Genomic DNA, 21,981 nt, shown 5'->3' with positions numbered 1-21,981 from the left:
CCGCAAGGCAGGAGCATGCGTCTGAGCAGGTGGCTCGGAGTCAGCCTGAGCTTCCCTGCACACGAGCGTGCATGAGGCTACACAGCAGTACGGGTGCGTGCCTCCATGAGCACTGAGAGCCCATACACCTCCTGGGCTGCCCCTCTCCACTGGGAGCTGCCTGCAAGGCAGCGGCTGTCTGTCCCTCCAGATGCTCCCTACCTGGAAGCCTGCTGTAGCTCCTCATTCTTCACCCCAGGCACCAGGCAAGCACATTGGAGACTCTGCGGGGTGCAGCACTGCAGAGCTCGGGATCCTTCCAGATGCCCTGGAATCGGTGTAGCGACTGTGCCACCTTGTGCCAGGAACACTTACAGATGCATTTTAATCTTGCTCTTATATTCTAAGAACGGTGCTCCAGCTCTGACTTTTTCTCTAATGAGGCCAACCAGGGCTCTGCATCTCCTCCTCTTCATGGTCCCGTGCATCCTGCTGGTAAGCAGAGCCCGGCCAAGGCTGCGCCCTTACCTTGGGGGGAAGCGGCTGGCCTGCAGGTTCTGCGATGGAGAACAAGCAGTCCAACGGATCTCCTCTCTGCCGGTTATGTACCAGACTATCCCACTGACTCCAGTCGATGCTGGTGTAAATGAGATGTGCACAAAGCAGCAAACTGCCATCACAGTCCTACTAACAACGAGGACGGGATGTTGTACAGACTGAACCACTTCAAAGGCTGGATTTTTTCAGATAAGTGATTTTGTTCAGCCACATGTGACATGGCCTAGACAGGAAAAAGAAACACAGGACTTCACAGAAACCAGCCCAATCCTGACTATATCCTGAAGCTCACTGGTTTAGAGAGGGATTCAGGGCTCACAGACAGCAGACAACTGAGCAGCAACATCAGTGAGATGCTGCAGGCTGCCGAGTGCCCAGGCAGGAAAGAGCCAGGAGCAGGTGATTTCCCTTCTGTACCCAGTGAAATGGAGGTGTGAGCCCCGCCGATGTGAAGGGACATGTGTAGAGAGGAGACCCTGGGATGCTTCTAGGACTGAAGAAAACATTTTGCAGTCCCATGTTCAAAGGTTTAATCTCCTTAACCTCCCAAGAAGAAATTGAAGTGTAATACAGATAGAGTGAGCAGGTACCTACACAGAAGGTGCAGCATGCTACATAGTTCTTTAATCCGATGGAGAAAAGCAGGAAAATAACTAGCTTTTAGCTAAAGCTGAGGCCAGGCAACTTCTACGTATGCCCACCCACATCTTTAGGCCAGAGGGCAGTTAACTGCTGGAACGTACCCTCATGGGACATGGCAGGCTGGTCACTGTTTCTGATCAAGAACAAATGCTCATTGAAGTTGGACTTTGGTGAAACCCGAGGGCCTGAGCTCAACGAACAGCAAAACCTCATGTCCCTCACTGCCTAGGGGCTGCAGGAGATGGTCTAACGGCATTAAACTGTGAATGCTTTTTAGGTTTACATTTTACAAATCCACAGATGCTATATGACATTATCATGCTAATGCAAGCTGTGTCTATGCTGAATGTCCTGGAGAGCTGTGCATGGGAGCTCGGACTGGCTGGAGGGTAGTTGCTGTGTTTATGAGATAAGGGACAGGAGACGTTTCTGCAAGGGGAAGCTGTGTGAGGCACAGGCAATTGCCAGATGTTTCCATCACCAGCAGCAGTACTTGGGAGTAGAAATAAGCCTGTGGGCGCACACAGCTGTCTTTACTCTGTATCAGGCACCCAGAAGGTAGATTTCAATTCCTTTTTGTAAAGTGCTTCTGTTTAAAGACCAGCCCTCCCTGGCCACCCCAGAGCTGGTGAAGCCCATGGCAAGACTTGTTCAATGAGAAAGAGGTCAAACACGTATACGAGGACAAAGATACATGTAGGAAAGGCATGACAGAAAGTCAGGGTTCAGTCCCACTATGATACTGATCCGCTGGGGGATCCTGGGTCTCAGTGCACCGATGCTGAAGTAGGACATCAACACAGCTCCACACCCTCTGGCCAACAGGCTGGGGTTGTTTGACACACATTAAGGTGCTTTTCAGATGAAAGACATGGAGAACCATTTTTCAAAATAAAAGCAAAACGAGATACCTCACACCTTCCCTCTTCTCCTGAGGGCTTTTCACCACGCCTTACAGGGACCCAAGAGCACCAAGGCAATGCCACTGGCAGGCAACAACAGAGGGAAGGGCAGGGGGGTGTACGGGACGAGCCGAAGAGGCAGCCATGCATTGTGCCTTTCTCTTGTCTTTCACATTCCCCAAGGTCCTGGCAAAGGAGCAGGAGAGGGGAGAACAGCAGAGGTGTGCTCAGAACAAAAACAGACCAAGACAAAGAAACCCAGTCACAATAATACGGCCTCTGAGGCCCAAACATTGCACGAAAGGAAGATCAGAAGTAAGCTGGGCTCTAAAAGGCAGAGATGACACCGGAACAGGGTGAGAGTGAGAATACAGAAGGGCAGAGAGCAAAAGTCCATCCATCCACAGGAGGAGGAGAAAAGGAGGGAGGGGAAGGAGGAGAAAGAGGGTTATATTTTCTGGATTTGGGGTTTGCAGACTTGATTCTGTTTGCTTGTTTTCAATTATTTATTTTTTTTCATATGGGATCTCACACCTGATATTCCTCGTTCCATCCATTTCGGTTCACCAAGGGCAATGAAGAAATTCTCCTGCCTTTCGTATTCCTCCTCATCTACTATCTTAACCCTTACGGTCTTCCTGTAGGGACAACAAAAGAGACAACCGTGTACAGCGGGTCGGCCGGCCGGAGGCGACGCAGCAGCAGCAGCAGCGCAGGCTCCTCGCATGCAGCCCCTTCCCGGCGGGGCGGCGTGCCTCGGCCGGCCTCATGGACATGGCGCATCGGTCGCAGCTGCTCCTCGGGGAGCGAGAGGGCATTAGGGGGGAGACGAGGCTGGCGAGGGGGTGAGGAGGGAGGGAAGAGGGGGAGTCGGACCTTGCTGATGGTTAGTGGGAGGCGACGTCTGCAGCGCAGTTTTTCGGTGTCACATGGTAATGGAAAGGGTATCAGCTGCCCGGAAATCACCGGGGGCCACACTGGGGTACCAACTGTGTCTTAGCTGGAAGATTGATTGCTTCTGCTACCCTCGCAATTAATAATAAATCTGGAGGGACTCTGGGCTCGGAGCCTGAGAAGAAGAGAGAGAGAGAGTTGCGTACTCGCAGCCACACTCCCCTGTGGGGTGAGGCAGGTCTCTGCTGCCAGGCTAGCTCTGCTAGCTGGTATTTCTGATTTCCAGTTTTAAAGCGGCATGTCTTATTGCTTCTCCTCCCTGACACTGCCTGCCTCTCCCCCACCTGCTCTCTCACCTTGGACGAGGGCCAGGTGATGAGCCCTGGAGATGCTGGATATTTCTGGCAAGCATCTTCCCACCGACACTACAAAACATGCCTCAGTCCTTCCCTTCAGCAGGAATATCCATGGAAAAATATTCCCAGCGAGGACTGATGGCCACCCTTCTCTCTCTCCATCCCTCACCACCTGCCCCAGGCCCCCCCACCATCCCTGTCCCCCCGCTCCATGGGTACCATGTGACACGGTGTATGCGCACAGCAGTGTTTAGGACAGAGCAGTTGGAAACAAAGAGAAATCAGAGGAAGAGGAGGAGAAGAGGAGGAAGGAGAAGAGAGAAGAGGAAAGAAGAATGTTAACGTTAGTCTGGAGGGCCAGTACTACACCTTTCTGTAAACTCATATCCACCATGCGGGGGCTCATCAGCTCAATGAAGAAATTCTTGTTTTTCTCATACTCCTCATCATCAATTACCTTGATGTGAACTGTTTTGCTGTGGATGGAAAAATAACAAGCGTCATAAAGGGGAGAAGAGAACAGAGAAGCAAAGTGGAGGAAGGTTGGGAGGTGAACAGGAACATTAAAGTCAAAGTTTTCTCACTCACTGAACGAGCTCAATGTGGCCCTGAAAAGAGGCTAAAGCCCCACTGCTGCCAGCAGTGCCAGCTGATTTCTGTTTAACCAGCAGGCCTGAAGGCAGGGCCTGAATGAAGTGAGACACGGATGGCTCTGACCCCCTGGCAAACTGGCAAGGGTCTCAGGAACCAGGGCTGTGCCATGCAGAAGAGGGGCACACTTTGCCCCCACTGCTCTCCACGTCCACACACACGCAGAAGCACACGCACACACACCACTCACCAGCCCCCTTCCAGCCGGGGCCGCAAATTATACCTGCACTTTGCTGGCTTTCCTCTCAGGTGAAAGGCTTCCTGAAATCACATCCCTCGCTCATGACAGAAGGGATTAGTGCTTTTATTCCAGGGTGATCCTACACCCTATTAAATGTAGCACTGCCTGCATATGCACTGATGATCACATATAATTACATGCTCGTATCAGTGCATACGCTCTAAACGGGCATGAACTTGCCATCTCGGTGCTCCCAGGCTTCCAGTCAGCCCCGGACCCAGGCTGGAACCACATTTTTTAAATGAAAAGCAAGCTCTGCCCATAGTGCCCTTCCCTCGCCCCAGCACAGCTGTCCCTCCGACAGAGGGACAGCACCACCACTGCACCTCCGCCTCCCCTTGCTCCCTGCCCAGCCCCAGTGCTCGGATCGGCCCCTGGTGCATTTTGCCCAAAACCAGTCTCGGCTGTGGATGGCAAGGATGAGAAAAGCAGGACTGGCAATCGTGGAGCCTGGAGAAATAGCTCCAGGCTTCAAATGATGGCCTGCCTCAGTTTCCCTAAGCTGAGCTGCTGCTGCCTGTGTGCTCACAGGGAAGTCAGTCTGCCTGACTGGGGAAAGGACTGACACACCACAAGCCTTTCTATCTTAAGCACAGATGTTAAACCACACGTAGTGTCTTTGGCCCCATAGCGCTTCAGAGACTAAGCAGCCCAGCCCTGCATCCTGGGGACACTGCAACCCACGCTACTGCCAGCAGCCCCCTGAAAATCACCATTTCATAGTGGGAAATGTGAGGATTGGCTGACTTTCATTGCTGTAGCTTGCATTCCTACTGATATCATTACTGACCCCAAAATTATCCAGTTCCCCTACAATTTGACTCGTTTAAGTCATAATTTCTTCTATGCTCTGATGGGAAATCCCATTCCCTGCACTGACTCTTGTTTTGAGCCATCTTTCAAATGATGGCATACAGGACAGGGAGAAGAGCTTGAACACCCCCTGCTATATCCATCAGTGTATGAATATGCAAGAAAAATCACCTCTGATTCTTTAAGCTAAATCAGCTTTATTTTTGACGGTGCTTGCTCTAACAATATCCTGCAGTAATGCCAGCAAGCCTCCTTTCCCTTCTCTAGACCCTTTCAATCTTCTCTAATCCAGCCTGAAGGATGTAGGATTTTAAATGATAGGTCTCTGGTGTAAATGTTGGTGTTCTGCTAAGACTTTATCACAATGATTTCATTGCATTTCCTTTGGAGAGGTTGACTGAATTTTGCTTTTGAACCAGATGTTGTCTGGGCCCCTGGTACTTTGCAAAGCTTTTTCAATTTGCTGAATTAAATCTACATCTGATTCATAGCTCTGATCTCTTTCTTGCTCTCATACTACAAAACAGAAGGTGGGATTTTCAAAAGCAGCCAGTGCTTCCTGAATGTGGGTTGTTTTTTAAAATCCCATTCATAATTAGTGTTGCTTACAGTTTTTCATCCCAGGAGCCCCATATTACTCGGTACCTGCAACAAAACTTGTCTCCAGAAACTAAGCCATTCTAAAGATTTATGCAATGCATATTGAGCATGCACACTATTGGAGTTCGGTTTCATACAGCAACTTTCTTTTTTTCTTTTTATGAGGTGGCTCTCCCGTTCCCATCAGTAGTGTGTGCACACACCAAAGCAGGGGAGAAATACTCATTTAATGAGAAAGTGTGCATGGCAGATGATCTCCACGACTGTGCTCTGTGCATGGAAAGCCTTATTTCACACAATCCACTTGTCTGCACAACGTACACGCAAAGCTGTGGACTAAAGAAATAATGACTCACTGCAGGCCCATTTTGTTAACTTCAGAGAGCTCTACACAGCACACTAAGTAGTCCCACAGCAATGAGACTTCCTTGTAGTGGGGTCTTATTTAATATTACAAAAAAAAAAAAAAAAAGCAACAGTCAAGAATGAGAAAGAAAATGCAGTGGGGACCATACAGAGGATGCACAATATAATGCTGACTTTGTAAAAAGAAGTCCCCTGGGGTTCGTGGCCAGTACCTGCCTGACCTCCTGTGGAGCCCACCCTGCCCAAGCTCTCCATCCCACAGGAGCAATAGGACACCACCTCAGGTTCAGTTTGGCTGCACAAACAGCTTTACCTCCCTTGCATGCTGTGGGCATCATTAACCCAGGCAGAACTGGAGCACTGTATCCTTTAAACAAAACTCAAAGCCCAGCTCTCTCCTGATCCCTTTTTCCACTGGCAAAGCAGTGAGGTTCAACAGTGATCCAAAGGTGAGGGATGCTCAGAAGAGAAAATCTCATGTGCACAGGTACCCCCTGCCTCGTGACGGTTGGTTCTCAAGGAAATGACTGAGATTTGAGCGATGTTGCCATTGTTTGGGCTTGGTTGGGATTCAGCCTGCCACAAGGGAGAAGGAAAAAAAAAAAAAAAAACACCAACAATACCTTTGCTGGAAAAAGAAGCAAACTTTAGCTGTTCTAGGAAAGGCTGAGGGAAACAAGACAAGCATTCAGATTTTCTCTTCTCTGTACAGAGAAACAGATGTTCAAGTTTTGCCCTGATATAAAAGGCCAAGTTGAAGGCAGAAACACCTCGGGATAGCTGGTAAAACCTCTGTATGAGCATAACCAATCCCCTGAGCTCCTAGACCAGCTCAGCTGCAAACTGGATCATCTCCGCACCCTCAGGCCTTACATGGCTTTTCGAAAAAGGGTATCTGAATTTGGTGACCAATCCCAGTAAACTGATGTTTAACCCCTTGCTACAAGCAATAGGGAGAAAAAGAACTTTTACCTGGCACGTTCCCAAAGGAGCTGGGGACGCAGGCTGTGTGCCTGAGCTCAGTGGCTCCATTCACCTACACGTGGATCAGGCCAGGGTTACCTCCATCGGCTTTGTCCCGCTCACTGCCCTAGACCAGAGCTGAAGGTGCCCAGCATGCCACCGATGGGGAATATCTGGCCTTTCGCTGGGACTTTGCAGCAGGGTAAGAGCAGCTCGCAGGGCTGCTGCTTGACCTGCAAGGAGTGGGGCTGCGCTCACTTCCTCGCGGGGAAGTGCTGTTTCTCTCAGCTGCCTCGTGTGCCTGTGACTGTCACCGCAGAAAGGTCACAACTGACGGAGAGTGGCTGTGGTGTCCCAGGCTTTGCAGCTTCTCCAGCCACCGAGAGCATTTCTCTCCCCTCCCTGATGGGATCTGCAGTGCACCTTGCTCAGCCAAGCAGCTTTTGCTCCCCGGTCTGACAGCCCTGCAGTGGGAAAGGACACTTGCCATCCTCCCCCTTCCTCTCCGACAGCTCCATCGCAGCCCTGATGTACCTCAGACAGCTCAGAAGCAGATAACAACAAAAGCCATCCAAAAGCCTGTCATAGAAATCAACCGCCTTCATTAAATGCCTCCTGGAGCTGCAAACCCCAAAGCTCCAGGACCGGTACCAAGCCACAGCATAGTTCAACCTCAGCCCCCGCATTAGATAAATCTGCGGAAAGAGCTCTTTAATTTAGACCTCAGTGGTGCTTTCAGCATGCCAAGCAATGCTTTCAGTTTGTAATGGCATGGGTAACATCCTTCTCCATGTGTGCCTGCAGGTCAGACGGGACCTGGCAGGGACCACCTCCAGCAGCACCGAACCATGCTTTCCTGCCACCAAGAGCCCTCAGATGGTGCCATCTGGGCTCTCCTGTAAACACGCACTGAAAAATAATCACTGTTTTTAAAAGTTAGGGATGGGAAAGCTCCCCTGGGGAGCAACATTAAGAATGAGGTTTCCCTGAGTAAGCAACAGAAGATAAAATGGATAGACATCCATCTTCTCCTAAAGGACTTTGCACACATGATGTTGCTAAATTCTCCATCTGGGAAGTACAGAAGATAATCTACAAAATCATTTTATTTGACAACATGTCCGCTTCCAACACATAAGGCAACAACTGGATGGTTATTTGATTAATGTGCTAGAAAATATTGAGTATCTCTCTGTGTGGAGACTCTTATTTGCAGGAATTATTGCAGAGGAGGTTAAGAGGATGTGTCTGCATGACTTTGGAATGTGAAATAAGGCTCAGCTCTGAAAACAGTGTAAGTCAGGAAATGTCACATAGAGTATACCATTGAAACAGGCAGGGTTGTGCAAGGGCAGGATTTACAGTCCCCGGTGGGATGCTGTTAGCCAGGACGGAAAGCAGCCAGGACAGCAAGGTAAACATCCCTAGGACAGTGAGAAGTCCTGGGAGATCTTTAGTAACTCATTAATGTGAATCATTAGTGCACACACCTTGGATCAGGCCGTGGTGTTCTTGCTGCACCTCAGTATACCCAAATCCTCACCTGACGTGCTGTGGGTACAGGTCCCTGCACCATGAATTTCAAAGCACGTGGTGCCAGTCTGACTCTTCCCCAGAGCTCAGCACACGACTGCTGGCACCAGGCTGGGTTTTCAACACAAAACTACAGATAGGACCCATTCTCCCTGCCAGAAGATCTCATTGAGAAGTCCTGCAGCAGAAATGCTAAGTGAGATGTCAGAACACGAGGCAAACCAGAGGGAATTAAATAAGGCTATGTATAGTGGGGAGCTGTCTTTGCCCAGCTCATTAGGAGGCAGATATTTAACAGAACAACATGACAGTGCTGGCAGACAAGGTGAAGAAGACAGCAAGAGGAGCCCTAATATGATGCACATGGTCACAGAGAGCTGCACATCAAGTAATCCAGGGTGGGACAAGCTGAGCCATTTCGAAACAAAGGATTATACTGTCACATAGCAACAGATAAAGACAGGAGGTGTTTGAGGGGGAAAAGCATTAGATCCCAGAGCAGATCAAATTCAAGGTCACCAAGGAAATGATGAGTGATCATACTGTCAACAGGAAATCAAGGTAATTTAGGAATCTATCCAGACCGAGATCAAGATAGACAGGGAGCACATTGGGCTTCAGTCTATGCCCACGAAAGGAGATTTTTGGCTTCCATGGCAATTACTGAGAGAGGGGACAGGTTTTGAAAGACGCAGCTGCTGCCACCAGGGGTGGTCACAGTTTGCTTTAGCAGCCAGGTCAGAACTCAAGGTGCCTCTAAGGTCAGAGCAGACCTTGGTACCAATTACCTAAGCAGATAGCCACAGGACAGACGAAGTGTCAGGATAGAGTTTCAGGCAGATCACTGATGTACAAGTTGCTGATGTATGAGTTACAGAAGAACTGGTGCCAGTGTAGAAGCTGGAGATGAGCCACTGTGGGCCACCTTCCAGGAACTAGCTGTGTCATTCATGAGGACCTTGGAGGAGCAGCTGTGCAAGAGCCCCACTCTGTGCAGCAAGCACACGAGGAACAGCCTGGACAGTTGCACTACCGGACCAGTCTGCTGTAAAGTGCCACGGAAGCCCCCTAGAAAAGGGATTTTTTCTCTTTTGCCTTCAAGTTGGTCTTGGGTAACCAGATAGTAACTAGTTATAGTTTTATTACTACAACAGGGTTCTCTGCCGTGCTAATCATTACATGACCTGTGCATTTCTCCAGGCAATGCTGAGGCCATCCATGTCACTCGATACCCTGTGCTTCAGTTTCTATATCCACGCGGTGGCTGTGATCCTAATTTCTCACAGGGATTCGATAGGGGACAGTCACAATTTGCAGAGCATTTGAGCTCCTCGTTTGGACGATGTTACAGTGACTCGTGAGGAATAACTTTGCTTGGAAGGGGAGGGGAAATAGACCTTTGGCACTGTGTCAGGGAGGAATCCCCATGCCCTGGCTGTACCTCCTCACACAGGGATAGGAGGAGGCTGCACCACAGAGGCAGCGGGGCTGAGGAACTTCCCCACACCTCAGAGCTGGGACCTGCACAGGTAACCTACAGTCCTGGTGCTCCCCTGTCCTGGGCAGTAACCCTATTTTGTGTACAGCACACAAGCACTTTCTCAAGGGCAGCCCAGTCCAACCCCTGCCATGCCTTTCCCTGCCTGCCCCAGGGGACTGAACAACCAGGGACCCCAGGAACTCATTCCTGCCAGCTGCTGGCAACACAGAGTTTGGTCACATTGCACCACATCTTGGTGATGGATAAAGGAGGAAATATTGACACAAAAGTGATTTCCCTTTGTGTATTCCCTGTGTAATCTTGGCTAATTAGTGAATTGGCTCATGTTTCAATTAGGACTATTGAAAATGCCTTAGTATAGCTGACACATGATAATTAAAGGGACATAGTCAAGACTACATCCACTTTTTAAAAGTCTTTATTTGTATTAGAAAACTTTTAAGTGCTACCAGTAAAAGACTTACAGCAATAGCTGGTGAAAAAAAAAAATAAAGCCAAAATAAAATGTAAGATGCCCATTATCCTTCCTGCATCCTGAACAGAAAAACTGGCGAGCACTTTTTGGCTGTGCCCAACTTCACCTTCCAGTCTGTGTTTATTTCCTGCCACAGCAGCACAGCCCTCACTTCCCACTGCCATGTGACGGGATATAAAATGCTGCCAAATTCACATGACTGTTTCACACCTAGTTTGTACCAGTGCAAACGACTGTACAGGCAATAACAAATCAGAGCTGCTAAGTTACAGGCAGGTGAGCCCATTAAGCACTGTCATCTCATGCAAACAAATACTGAAGAACCCCATATATTAAGCACAACTCAAGAGATGCAGTATATCCACATGTGTCAGCCACAGGATCAGCACTGGAAATGTTGAATGGTAAACGTCTCACATTCAACTCTGAAGCCCTGGAAGAGATGGAAAATGCATACAGGGCAGACACAACAAAATGCTCTGGGACCTCCTTAGCATAGCCAGCCCTGCCAGTTGAGCACATTACCAAAGCATTCTTTATTTCACTTTGTTCAACATGATAAAATTCTCTAATATGGAGGGTTCCTCATAGAAAGATGCCACAATTTGCATTTAAGAATTACTGCAAAGAAGCAAAGAACAGGGTAACATGGTTTGTTGGACTCCCCTGCCAGCAGCTGAATCAGCTGAGTTATTTGTTTGGTTATACAAACATAACAGCCCAGCTCCACAGGTGTTTTTCTTTATTTGGTTTAATAAAACTATTTCTATATTAAACCTTTTGAAGGCTCAGCTATAATCTTAAAGATCCCCTAGAAAACAAACAATGAAAACCACTGGGCTGATTTGTGCCTCACCTTCCAGACTGCTGGCTCTGACCACCGCAGTGCCTGTGCCCAGACACGAGCGGGCTCTTGCCTGGCCTGCTGTAGGTCAACTTCTTCATGCTGACCCTGCAAGATTTGGTGCTTCAGGGCCAGGAGAGAGCAGACAGTCTCGGCAGCCTGTGGAGCTTATTTGTTGAGGTCTGTACAATAAACTCTTGTGTTGTACAAGTAGTAATTCGACTTGGCAGTCCATGAAGCCAGCCACTTCTGGTGGGTATCAGCCTGGTGTAGGTGCAAAGCAGTGCCAGGATCCTGGGCAGGAGCATTTCTCTCCTACCCAGCTTGGGCTGCTTCCCAGGGGAACAGCTTTTCTGAGAAGATGATGTGCCCTTTTTGTCTTAGAAAGGGATTTTTGAGAGGAGCAAAACCCCAGCCACAATCCCACTCCGGTCACACAGTAGAAAACTTTAGAAAAATTACAGGGTGGAGAAAGAAGGGAGACAATGCATTCCTTACTAAAGGCCTTTGAAAGCAGGCTGGCCATCTCAGAGTGCCTTGAGCTGGTCGCGAGCCAAACTGGTCCCCAAATTCAGCTGGGAGCGACCCCAGCCCACCAAGGCGCTCCTGAGTCCCACCTCCTTACTGGCTGGTGTTAGCAGCCTGGTGCTTCCAGCTGTCGCCCTTGGTTTTAGGCTTTTAGCTGAAGGCATGGAGATTTGGAAGCTATATTTAGATGTCTTCTCTATTCTTCAGCAACAGGGTTGCCATGGAGATGCTGGCAAGGACGAGAAGGTGGGGATGAAGGGGGAGAGGAAGTTGGGGAATGAGAAGTGCCAGATTCAGAACAGCACTCATCGGCACAGGGAGGCTTTAAGCTCCTTGTAGGGCAAAAACTGCCAAAACCTGCTAGCTGAAATGGTCCCCCCAGCACTGCCAATGGCTTGGGTCTGCCCTGCATCACTCAGTGCCGTTGTGGCAGGTTTAAATGTGCCCTGTGGGCGCTGATAGCCACCTGCACGCCCAGGACATCCACCCCGGACATGCTCAGGATAGCCAGCCGTGTTCTCCTCTCTGGGCACAGCTCTGAGGGCTGCAGGCCACCCACTGCTGGCTGCAGCCCAGCTGAGCTCTGCGTAACTTCTTCGATCTCTCTTCAGCATTCAGTTCTGTGAAATCCCAGACACGCAAAAACCTTTGGCTGTAGGGTTGCCAGAACCAGGCCTGTAATGCCACGTGGCACCCCAGCACAGACACACTAGCCACTGTTGCCTGAGGGCCAAAGCCAGCCCACTGTGAGCTCCACTCGAGTTTTGCTGGCTGCTGTGTTGCATTACAAGCTCATATCGATTCTGCACCAACTGCTCAGGTGGGAAAGAGACAGGAAAATTGATTTATAAAGCCCTGATGAAGGGACAACATCATGTAACATGTCCCAGTCTGGCTTGGTAACTGAAGAACAGAGAGCTGAGAGTTGTGGAAATGCCACAGCAGCTATTTCTGGTGGCCGGGCTGCCAGCAGAGAGGGTCAGCCCCAGCCTGCCCTGCCCCAGGTGAGATGCCAAGGGACTCAGGCTCCAGCTGCCACATGTGCAGATACGACACTGGTGAAAGTGTTACAGAGGTGTGCAGTCACAGGCTGGGAAGAGACTGGACAACTACAAGCCCTTCACGCTCAGAAACTTGGGAAAAGAAAGTCTTCCCTCGCAAGCTGCTATTGCCACAGGGAAACCTCTGGACATCAGCCTCGTACATCCCTCCTTCCTTCCCTCCCTCCCCACACAGAGCACGCAGTGCTTCCAGCCCAGCGGGGCAGTGCTCAGCCCAGCCATTTGAGTTGCTCTACATTCAACGGAGCAGCAAGGCAGCAATCTGTAGGAAATTAATGAGCTGCAAACAACGCTGTTCAGCTGCCAGCCTGCAATGAGCCTGCCCTGCACGCTGCAGATAGAATTATTATATACGAACAAAAGGAACTGGAGCCGGATCCCGGGTGCTTTGGCTCCAGTCACAGGCTCCTTGTGACCAAGATAAGGGACATCACACCGAATTGCCACAGCAACATCACAGTTACACATCCAACCATCACACAGAGCCGATATATTGCATCTTTATCCAAGGCAATGTGCATTTGGCCAGGCTCACTGTTTCCTTTTTTTCCCCTCTTCTATGGCAATGGAAACAGGGCAGAGGATACCCAGTTACACTGTTTCATTGCACTCTTTGGGACTGTTTTCATTCTATTTCTTACCTAAAAACAACACACAGGAAACACAAAAGGGGGCCACTTGTTAGCTCCTGGGAGCTAAAACGCAGGTTCCCTGGAGGGGGCCAGCCCTGCTGGGCTTGTAGTGATGGGCCTCTTCCTCCAGCATCCAGAGCTTTTAACCATAAAAAAGCCCCCTCCTTATTCAAAAATTGAACAAAAAATGTCATCAGTCACCTTTGCAGTGAACAAGGGTGTTTCAGAAGGATTAAATCTAGCAGCAGGACACCCTTCAAGCCTTGCCTCATTTTCCAGATGCCCCTGCTTCCACTCCCAAAGGGCAGTGATGTCAGACACCGCTGTGCCTCCCCACAACCAGTCCTCCCGCAGGACAGCCTGGCTCCCTGAGGGATGGGAACAAGCGCTGCTTGCTGGCATGGCCAGATCAAACAGACCCAACAGACTACAGCCTGTGCAGCCCTCAGCCACCCAACTGGCCTCCTTTAATCAACACAGTCATCATCTTACTGCTATAATTACCGCCATAGCACTTAGTCCCCTCTCAGCCTTCACATGTGGATCCTGTTTTGTGGGAAGTGCTTTTGCCAAACCCTTCTGACCAATCCACATCAGAGACAGCCTGAACTCCTCCCAGGGTCCCTGGCTGACAGGCAAGAGTCTCCTCCTGCCCTTTCTGCCTGGTGGCAAAAGTTAGCACCAAAGCCCTTAGTTCTTCAGAAGAACTTGCCAAAGATGCTCCTCAAAGATGCTCCTGGAACTTCATCCAAACTTGCTCCTCAAGTCTCATTCCCCTTCTTGCTGAGTTCCCCTATTACAAGTCCCTCAAACACTTGGACCTTAATCTATGATGCTGTCTTCTCCCTTTCAAGTTTTGGAGGCACTGAACAATTGTTTGACTTGACCAGCCTCCAGCTTCTGCCCTGACAAAGCCCAGCCTGATCCACTTCGGTGTCCATCCCATCAAACTTCCACTGAACCTGGGGGCTACAGGCTGGTCTCACACACTTCTCACCATCTGGTTAGAGCCATAACCATTATCAAATGAAAAAAATAATTCTCCGAGTACTGGTCTTTCGCCAATATCAGTGGCGCACACAGCACCATCTACTCCAACATCAGCAAATACCTCCAGGGGTTTTCTGACATGGCACAGCTGCCTTTAGCTGGAGCTCTGAAAGCTGAAACCTCAAGCAGACCTCTGCAAGGAATCCCTTGTGCTTTCTGTGTTGCCTAATTATCTCCTCTTTTGCCTTCCAAGCCCTTTCATCTTAAAAGATAACTCCCTGACTCTGTGAAGTGTCTTTCCCATTGTAGGTCCTAGAAGACTTTTTTTTTAGAACTTGAAATAGCAAGATAAAGAGTTTCCAAAGAGAATCAAAAAGGCAGGCTTGATTTCCCTCCCCCCCGAGCTGATTTTGATATTTTTTCCCCCCTTGAAAGGAGGTACCAGCCAGCCCTCTGCCCAGCTGGAACATTGCTGGGCAGCAGTGCATCGGTGCCTGCACCTCATGCCCACCCTGCCCCAGCCTCAGCTCTCTTCCAGCTCAGTTCACCCATGCCCTGCCATGTCAGCGCTCCTACAAGGATACTGCTGTACACTGGGGAGGCTGTCAAGAGCAGGAGCCTTCTGCTCTGTCTGCTTACCTGAGTGTCTGTCTGTGTTTATCAGCAGCTCATGCTAGTTTTCAAACCCTCCCTGCCACCAACCTCCCTCCCTGCTTCCCCAGCCACCCCAAAAGGTGCTGGAGCAAAATGTATTCTCAGAAGTAAATTGTAAATGGTAAATGTCCCTGACAGCTGATCCTGATCAGCCACAGACTAGGCCTGAACACATGCCCCATTGGGCTGAGGCTCTCCCGGTGCTGTGCACGGGTAAGCCGCATTTATCTCTGCTCTCCAGAAGCAGAGAGGATGTCAAAGACATGCTCAGCTCCACATGCAGCAGGCAACTAGAGCAGCCGAGGACAGCACACAAGCGACGCCCAGGGCTGGCCATGCCTCCCCCACGGGGAACACCCTCATGCCTGCAGCTGCTGCCTATTTCTGTCCTCTGACCCATTCACAGAAGCCTCACCAGTGCTCAGAGGCTGCAAGATCACAACGAGAAGTGCTGTGAGCCCTCCAGGTCCCCTAACCCTCCTTGGTGGGGCCCCACTCACTGGCTCAGGGGCTGTAACTCGGAGATGGGGCCAGAGCAAGAGCCAGAGGAAGACATTTAGGGCTTCCTGAAGCAGTCTGAGCAGCCCACTCTCGTTCTACTCAAGCTGCGTAAGACTCAATATCATGATGCTGCCCAGGCAAAATATTGCCCTATACTCACATCGAGACTAACGGCAAGTTGTGCTTCCAGTGGACACTGCAAGAGTAGAGGAAAGCCTGTGAGCCACAGGCTCTGGCTTTTTCATTGTCCTAATGGTGAGAAGGGTTTGCAGAGCCAGCCTTGAAAGTAACTCCCTATTGAGGGCTTAGAGATGGTCTACAGCAGAAATAGCCTGCAGCTGCAAAAGTTGGCTTTGTCAGGCCTACAGAGAACCAGGTCACATCCCATTTTCAGCAAATTAGAAATAATCCCCACTTCTCCTCTTTTTTTAAAATATGTTTATTTACCAGTTGGTGCCTCCTGCGGAGACAGAAATTTAGAAATCTACAACTGTGGAAAAAGCTAAAAAAAAAAAAAAACACACCTCAACTTCTAATGGTATTGCCATCTCTTTAAGAAGCAATGATAGTAAGTCCCCACCAGCCCTTGGAGCTTCAGACACAGCTCTGCCTGTCCACGGGACTGTACAGGATGGCAGCATCGAACTCTGCTTTAATTTTAGCCCAACTGCTCCAGATTAAATTTTCACAGCCTCTGAAGAAAGAAATGGCTTTTATTAGAGACAGGAGTTATTGGTTTACAGGCAAGCTGGACTCTTTCTTTCCCATGCCTTAGCACAAATCACAGTTTTGCAGGCTAAACAAGGCTCTCCTGGCCATCTGTGAGACCCACAGAAGACTGAAAGATTGCCCAGGTGTAATTCAGGATAAAATCTGGTTTATGGAGCATTTAGCACTGCTGAGATTCAGTGCTCTGAGAGAGAGGGAGAGAGAGTGGGAGAGCCTAGCAAGCATTTTGAGCCAAGAAATCCTCACAGTGCTGACAGACACCAAAACCCGTTTTTTTTCTCCCCTCCTTCCAGTGCCAACAAATCCGATTTGAAGTGACCGAGAGGGAACACATGGAGTTCTTTTTACAGTAAGTGCAGATTTCGGATCCTTCAGTGTCTTGTTCCTCGAGTAGGAACTCAAATTCAGCCTTTCCAAAGCACATTTGGGCAAGGCTAGGTTCACCCTGAGCAACTGTGGCACCACGTAGCTGTTTCCTCCTTTTCGGGTGCAATGCTTTCCCCAGAAATACTCACAGCTGGAATGGCAGGGCTGTTCTTCAGCTGAGCTCGGATGAGTTCCTTCCTGCCCCTCCAGGTTTTAAGGTTTAGCTCAAGTCAAGCGAGATTTGCTATTTTCAGCCTAACCTAACCAGACCCTGTCACTTGAAGCCACCAGCACTGTGCAGAACTGCCCCAAAGGCTTCTTCAGCCCCGAAACAGCTCACCCCGCGCTCATCCCTACCAGCAGCAGGGGCTGCAGAGGACTGCCAGACCCCTCGATGGGGGCACATCTTTTGGACAGGGGCAGTCCCACCCAGGGTGCTGCTCCCACCACGGTGAGCCATAAGGCACACCAACTACCTGCTGGCCGAGGTCTGAGCAGCAGCCACCCCTCTTATCCACAACCACCGCTGGCTAAAAATACAGCCTGAGCCCCAGCCCGGCGAGATGTAAATTTAATGAGACTTCCATGGCAACGAGCCTCATCGGAGGGGCTGCTGGTGGGGAGAGAGGCTCCTCGGCCAGGCAGAGCAGCACGGCGGGATGCTCGCGGCGGTCAGGTGCCAGGTTTTTTCCTCGCCGGTATTAATAAAAACCTTTGAGCGTTCAGTTCAGTTAGCTGCAGCCAAAGAGGCAGTCTGTGTAGTGTTTCTAATGGACAAACCTGCATCTATTTCTGTCATGAGGATAAATATTTACTAGTCAGCCTTAATTAAACTCAATCACCCACAGGCAGAAATGTTAAAATAGGGATAAATCAAAGAGCCTGTTTCAGCCTACCAATACTATAAAAATCCTTTTAGGTAAAGACTTGCTCCTGCCATAGCTCACAAAATACAGTGTTAGAACTGGCTGATACAGACCTGAGGATAGCTAAGGTCATGAAGGAAGTAACATGGGTATTTCATGGATGATGTCCTCTGTGCCAGTGCAGGGGAAGGAAAAAAAACAAACAACAAAAAAAAACCACCACTGTTGATGAAAATCTGCGATAAAAAGATGCTGTAAGTCTGGCTTTCAAAGAAGAATAGAACAGATTATTGCCTCTTTCTCTTCATATTAATCCTCCTACTTTGTGTGTAAGAGTAAGGATAGGTGCTGGCCACAATCCCACTTTGATGTGCATAGCTCTAGGCATTACATCAGCAGGGGACCGCCTGTGGCTGACGGGTGTTTAGGGATCCATGGATTATTTCTGCAAAATGCAGAAAGTACTTCAGAAAAGCTAGCCTCTTACCAGTCAGTTAAATTTGCTATTCAGGGGAGTGACAGCATCACTGGAAAATGGTCACGGGGTCACAAATCAAAGTCCCTATTTCCATTATAAATGTACAGTATTTTTGCAAAATGCAGATTTTGTAGGTGTTTTTCTTATTTCATTTACTTGTACCCAGACACTACTTCCTATTGAAGGACCAAGAAGAAATTGAAGCAACTCAAAAAAAAAAAAAAAGCTAAGTATTAGCATTTTCACTTTATTGATGAGAAACTGAGGCAGGAGAAAAGGGGATACCCAGCCTCCGGTCAAATTTAAGTATTTGGCACTGGGAACAAAAAAATCAAGGCCCTCAGAATTGTAGCTTTTTACTGAAAACCCTGGCAAAAATCAAGTGCCCCCCAAAATCAAGCACCCCAGCTAGGCACCCTAGCATAAACTTAAGCCCGTATTTCTGACTGCTAGAAACAAGCATAGCTTCCTATTTCTTTTGACTCAGCTCCTCATATTCAGGTACCCTTCAATTCAGAGAAGTCTGCCCAGCATCCTTCTCCATACTGAATAAACCATTCCTGTTAATGTGAGACATCATCACTTGGAGGCACCTAACCCTCGTATAAGCTGATTTTGTATACGTTAGCTCCCATCAGTTACATCTCTCCTGCTAAAACAAGCTCTCATCCTGTTGTAAACCTACTGAAACACAATGTGAAGCATTTCACCAGCTATAATAGAAAATCATCTCTCTGCCCCATGGAAAGCACCTGCTGCTAGGATGGAACACAGCATGTGTTAACCTACACATGGCACAGAGACTGATGGTCTCAGTTGGTCCCAAACTCATTGCCCCACTGAGATCTGAAATAAATAAGCAAACCTCGAGGCTCTGTGTGCCCTTCTCTGCGGTGAGGAGATGAAGGTGCAAAGGAGGAGCTACCACAGCATCTCCTTGACATCTCCTAAGAAGACACCACCATGTGGTCCTTGTTCCCTCTGCCAATGTCCTCCTTTGCCAACTTTCCCCACTTGTAAAATGGGAACAAGTGCTCCTTTGCCTCTGAAGCATATCATGAGCATGAATGCATCAGTGTTTCAAAACGATTCCATGTTATGGAGGAGAGAGTGCTTGAAACGTGTAAATAAATAGAAGCAAGGTTTTTAAGGAAAGGTAATGTGCTTTACTAGCTTATCTAATATTTCTGTATGAGCTTCTGAGCATAAGGGATTTGTGCCCAAGATGTGCTCGGTTTGAAAACTGGGATTTCTTGTTAAGCCTGTAAAAAGGTTTGCATCAACTCAAATTGCCTTTTCCTGGGAACTCACACCAATCAGCTGGGCTCATATTTCCCCTCCCTAGAGACTTTGCCACTCATATCCTTAGGCCATCACAGTTTACAACAACATAAATTGCTAATTAACTTTTTACTTAAAAGTAAGAAAGCAATCAAGCTGGCATCCTCACCAGCTTCTAGAAACACTTCAGCTTTCCACCACAGCTCAGACAAGATGCAACCTGAAATGTTTGCTGCCAGGGTAGGGAAGGCAGCATGTTCTGGGTACTGACAGAGGGATGATTTGCCCTACAGTCACTTGACTTGCTACACAATACAATATAGCCTGGTGAAGCAGTAACTTATAGGAAATGTATAGGAAACAGTAACTTATAGGAAAGCAGGGTTCCCAGGACCACATCTCCCAAAGCATCATCTCTTGTGCCTGTCCTCCTTCAGCCACACTGCCAAGCGCTCGTTTCCAGACAGACTGGAAATCATGGTTTACACAAAATAAGGTAGCTCCTTTTTTGGCCCCAAAGCTACTCTCACAAGCTTTGTGGGTGGGTTGCTTTCACGCTTCACAGTAAGGCAGATGGTTCTGGCAGGTTTCCATCTCACCAAGCAGCTCAGACACCTGGCCTCAGACACCCTCCCCACCTTCTTTTTTTTCTTTTTAAGATGTTCTCTTCCTTTCCAAGATCTTTCCTTAGGGATGCTGTTAGCTGGGCAGTATTCCTTGATGTCAGTCCCCTCTCCCCTCCCTGCAGTTGAGGCTCTCTGGATCCCCAGGAGAACTGGTGCAGGACGAGCACAGAGGCAGGCAGGGAGCTGCAAGGGGGATGAATCTGTCAAGAGGGGACAAGCTCAGCTGCCATGGACCTTCTCTCCCTGCTGGAAGGAGAGCATCCTACAGTGCAACAGGGAGGCAGAGACACATTGCACATAACCTGAAGGGGTTGGCTCAGCTCCTTAGTCCACCCTTCAGGGCCCCCTACTGCGTCCCCAGCTCTCACAAACCAGGAGTCAGCAGATCTGTCACAAATGATAAAACCTAGCCGCGGACCCTTAGACCTCTGCTTGTTACAAATCATGATCCCTGCTGGCAGAGCATGCAGGCATGCTGTGATTAGGAAGGACACATCCATTTCTAGCAGTCTGGTCTCTTCGCAGGACCCCGACATCCTAATGCCTTGCACAATTCCATGCATCCACTGTTGTGGACAGGGACAAAAAGGAGCTAAGGCGGGAACCACAGCTCCCAGCAGTGCAAGCACCGCTCAGCTCCTGGCCACCAGCCCCCACATGGGAAGAAGACCCTCTCCTAAACATGGATTCCTGTAGACGGCAGCTAGTAATAGAAAAGGATGTCTGAACACTGCAATGCTCTGATGCCTCCAAACAGGCTGTCCAGAGGGATTCCAGTGGCTGAAACACCCACCCTATTAAAACAGACATGGGCACGGCTCCCCATGGCTGTACCAGTCCGTCAGGAAGGAAGGAAACCTTCCGAGCAAGGCCACGTTGACTCCTGGAAAGAAACCCAGCGTAGCCAGAACCACCAGAGTTAGAGCTGAACGTATTTAACAGGAGCATCTTCAAACCCACCAGCCAAGAACCAGGCACCAGAGTGCACAAAGGGCACTGCTGAGCCTGGAGAACGTGCTATGGTTTTGGACCACCTACAGATGTATCTCTACAACTTCACTGCACTTAAGAAACATCATAGTGCGTGGGTGAGGAGGAGGAGTCAAGCTTTGCCTTGCATTTGGCTTGCTTTTCAAGAGCTCTTAAAACAAGAGAGAAGGTTTTTTTTGTTATCTTATGAATAGGCACACAATCTGGTGTACTGGCTGCAAATAGAAGCCTGTAGTAGATTACACCCTCCTAACAGCCTGTCATTACATTTGGGTCAGGCAACAGGAGAGGGGAAAAAAAGGATAATAAAATCGTTGCACTTCATTTTTATTTATTTTTCTAATACTCTGGATTTTATAGAACAAGATAGAGATGAAGCTTCTGTTAAAGCATGCTTAACAAGCACCTCTGGCCTGCATCTCACGCATAAGTGATTCTCTCATCTGAGTCCTGATCGTCTCTGGAGAACAACCTGCCAGAAGTACCAGAGGTGACAGATTTTCAGTGCATGTCTTGGATAAAATCCTACATTCTGCATAAGGTAGCTAAGAGCAGATGCCTAAACTGAGCCTTGCCTTATTACCCAAAATGAAGACAAATATAGGCAGAAGAGCCCTGTTAAATATTGTTTTGTGAAAGGGAATGAAAAATAACTTCTGTGATGGAAGAGGAGGAAACCTCAAACAAAGGCTACAGGAGCAACAGCAGAAAACCTACAGGCACAAGAAGCAGGATTTGGTCTAGGCAAAAATCTAGCAAAAACCATGTTTGCTGACTCCAGCCTGCTAACTCTTGGGGTTAGGGGGCAAGGGGAACGTTTGCATCTGTTTTGTTTGTTTGTTTTTTAACGTAACTACTCAGGTTAAAAGGGGCACCATATATCTATATCTTCAAAAGGAAAATCATCAGCTTGAAGCCCAAAAGAAGGCAGTCCTATAGGGCTTGTACCAGCTCCTGCATT

General features: G+C 48.8%; 1 protein-coding gene across 6 annotated transcripts in view; it reads right to left on the bottom strand.

The window, feature by feature from the left end:
- SLC8A3 (solute carrier family 8 member A3) overlaps window positions 1-21,981 on the bottom strand; it is a 101,393-nt gene that overhangs the window by 19,118 nt on the left and 60,294 nt on the right. For 2 of the 6 annotated variants that reach the window (XM_040560368.1, XM_040560371.1), the window contains exons 1-2: window positions 3,701-3,762; window positions 2,616-2,719 (exon numbers count right to left, since the gene is read on the bottom strand). In XM_040560368.1, the coding sequence (XP_040416302.1) occupies window positions 2,616-2,634 (19 nt within the window). In that variant the 5' untranslated portion in view covers window positions 2,635-2,719; window positions 3,701-3,762. Of the gene's footprint in view, window positions 1-201; window positions 2,586-2,615; window positions 2,720-3,700; window positions 3,808-21,981 lie in introns of those variants that run through there. The other 4 variants (XM_040560366.1, XM_040560367.1, XM_040560365.1 and 1 more) reach the window with 3 other exon arrangements.

Source organism: Cygnus olor, chromosome 5 (assembly GCF_009769625.2).
Source record: "Cygnus olor isolate bCygOlo1 chromosome 5, bCygOlo1.pri.v2, whole genome shotgun sequence".
Lineage (NCBI taxonomy): Eukaryota > Metazoa > Chordata > Aves > Anseriformes > Anatidae > Cygnus > Cygnus olor.
This window is presented reverse-complemented; position numbering and strand designations above follow the sequence as displayed.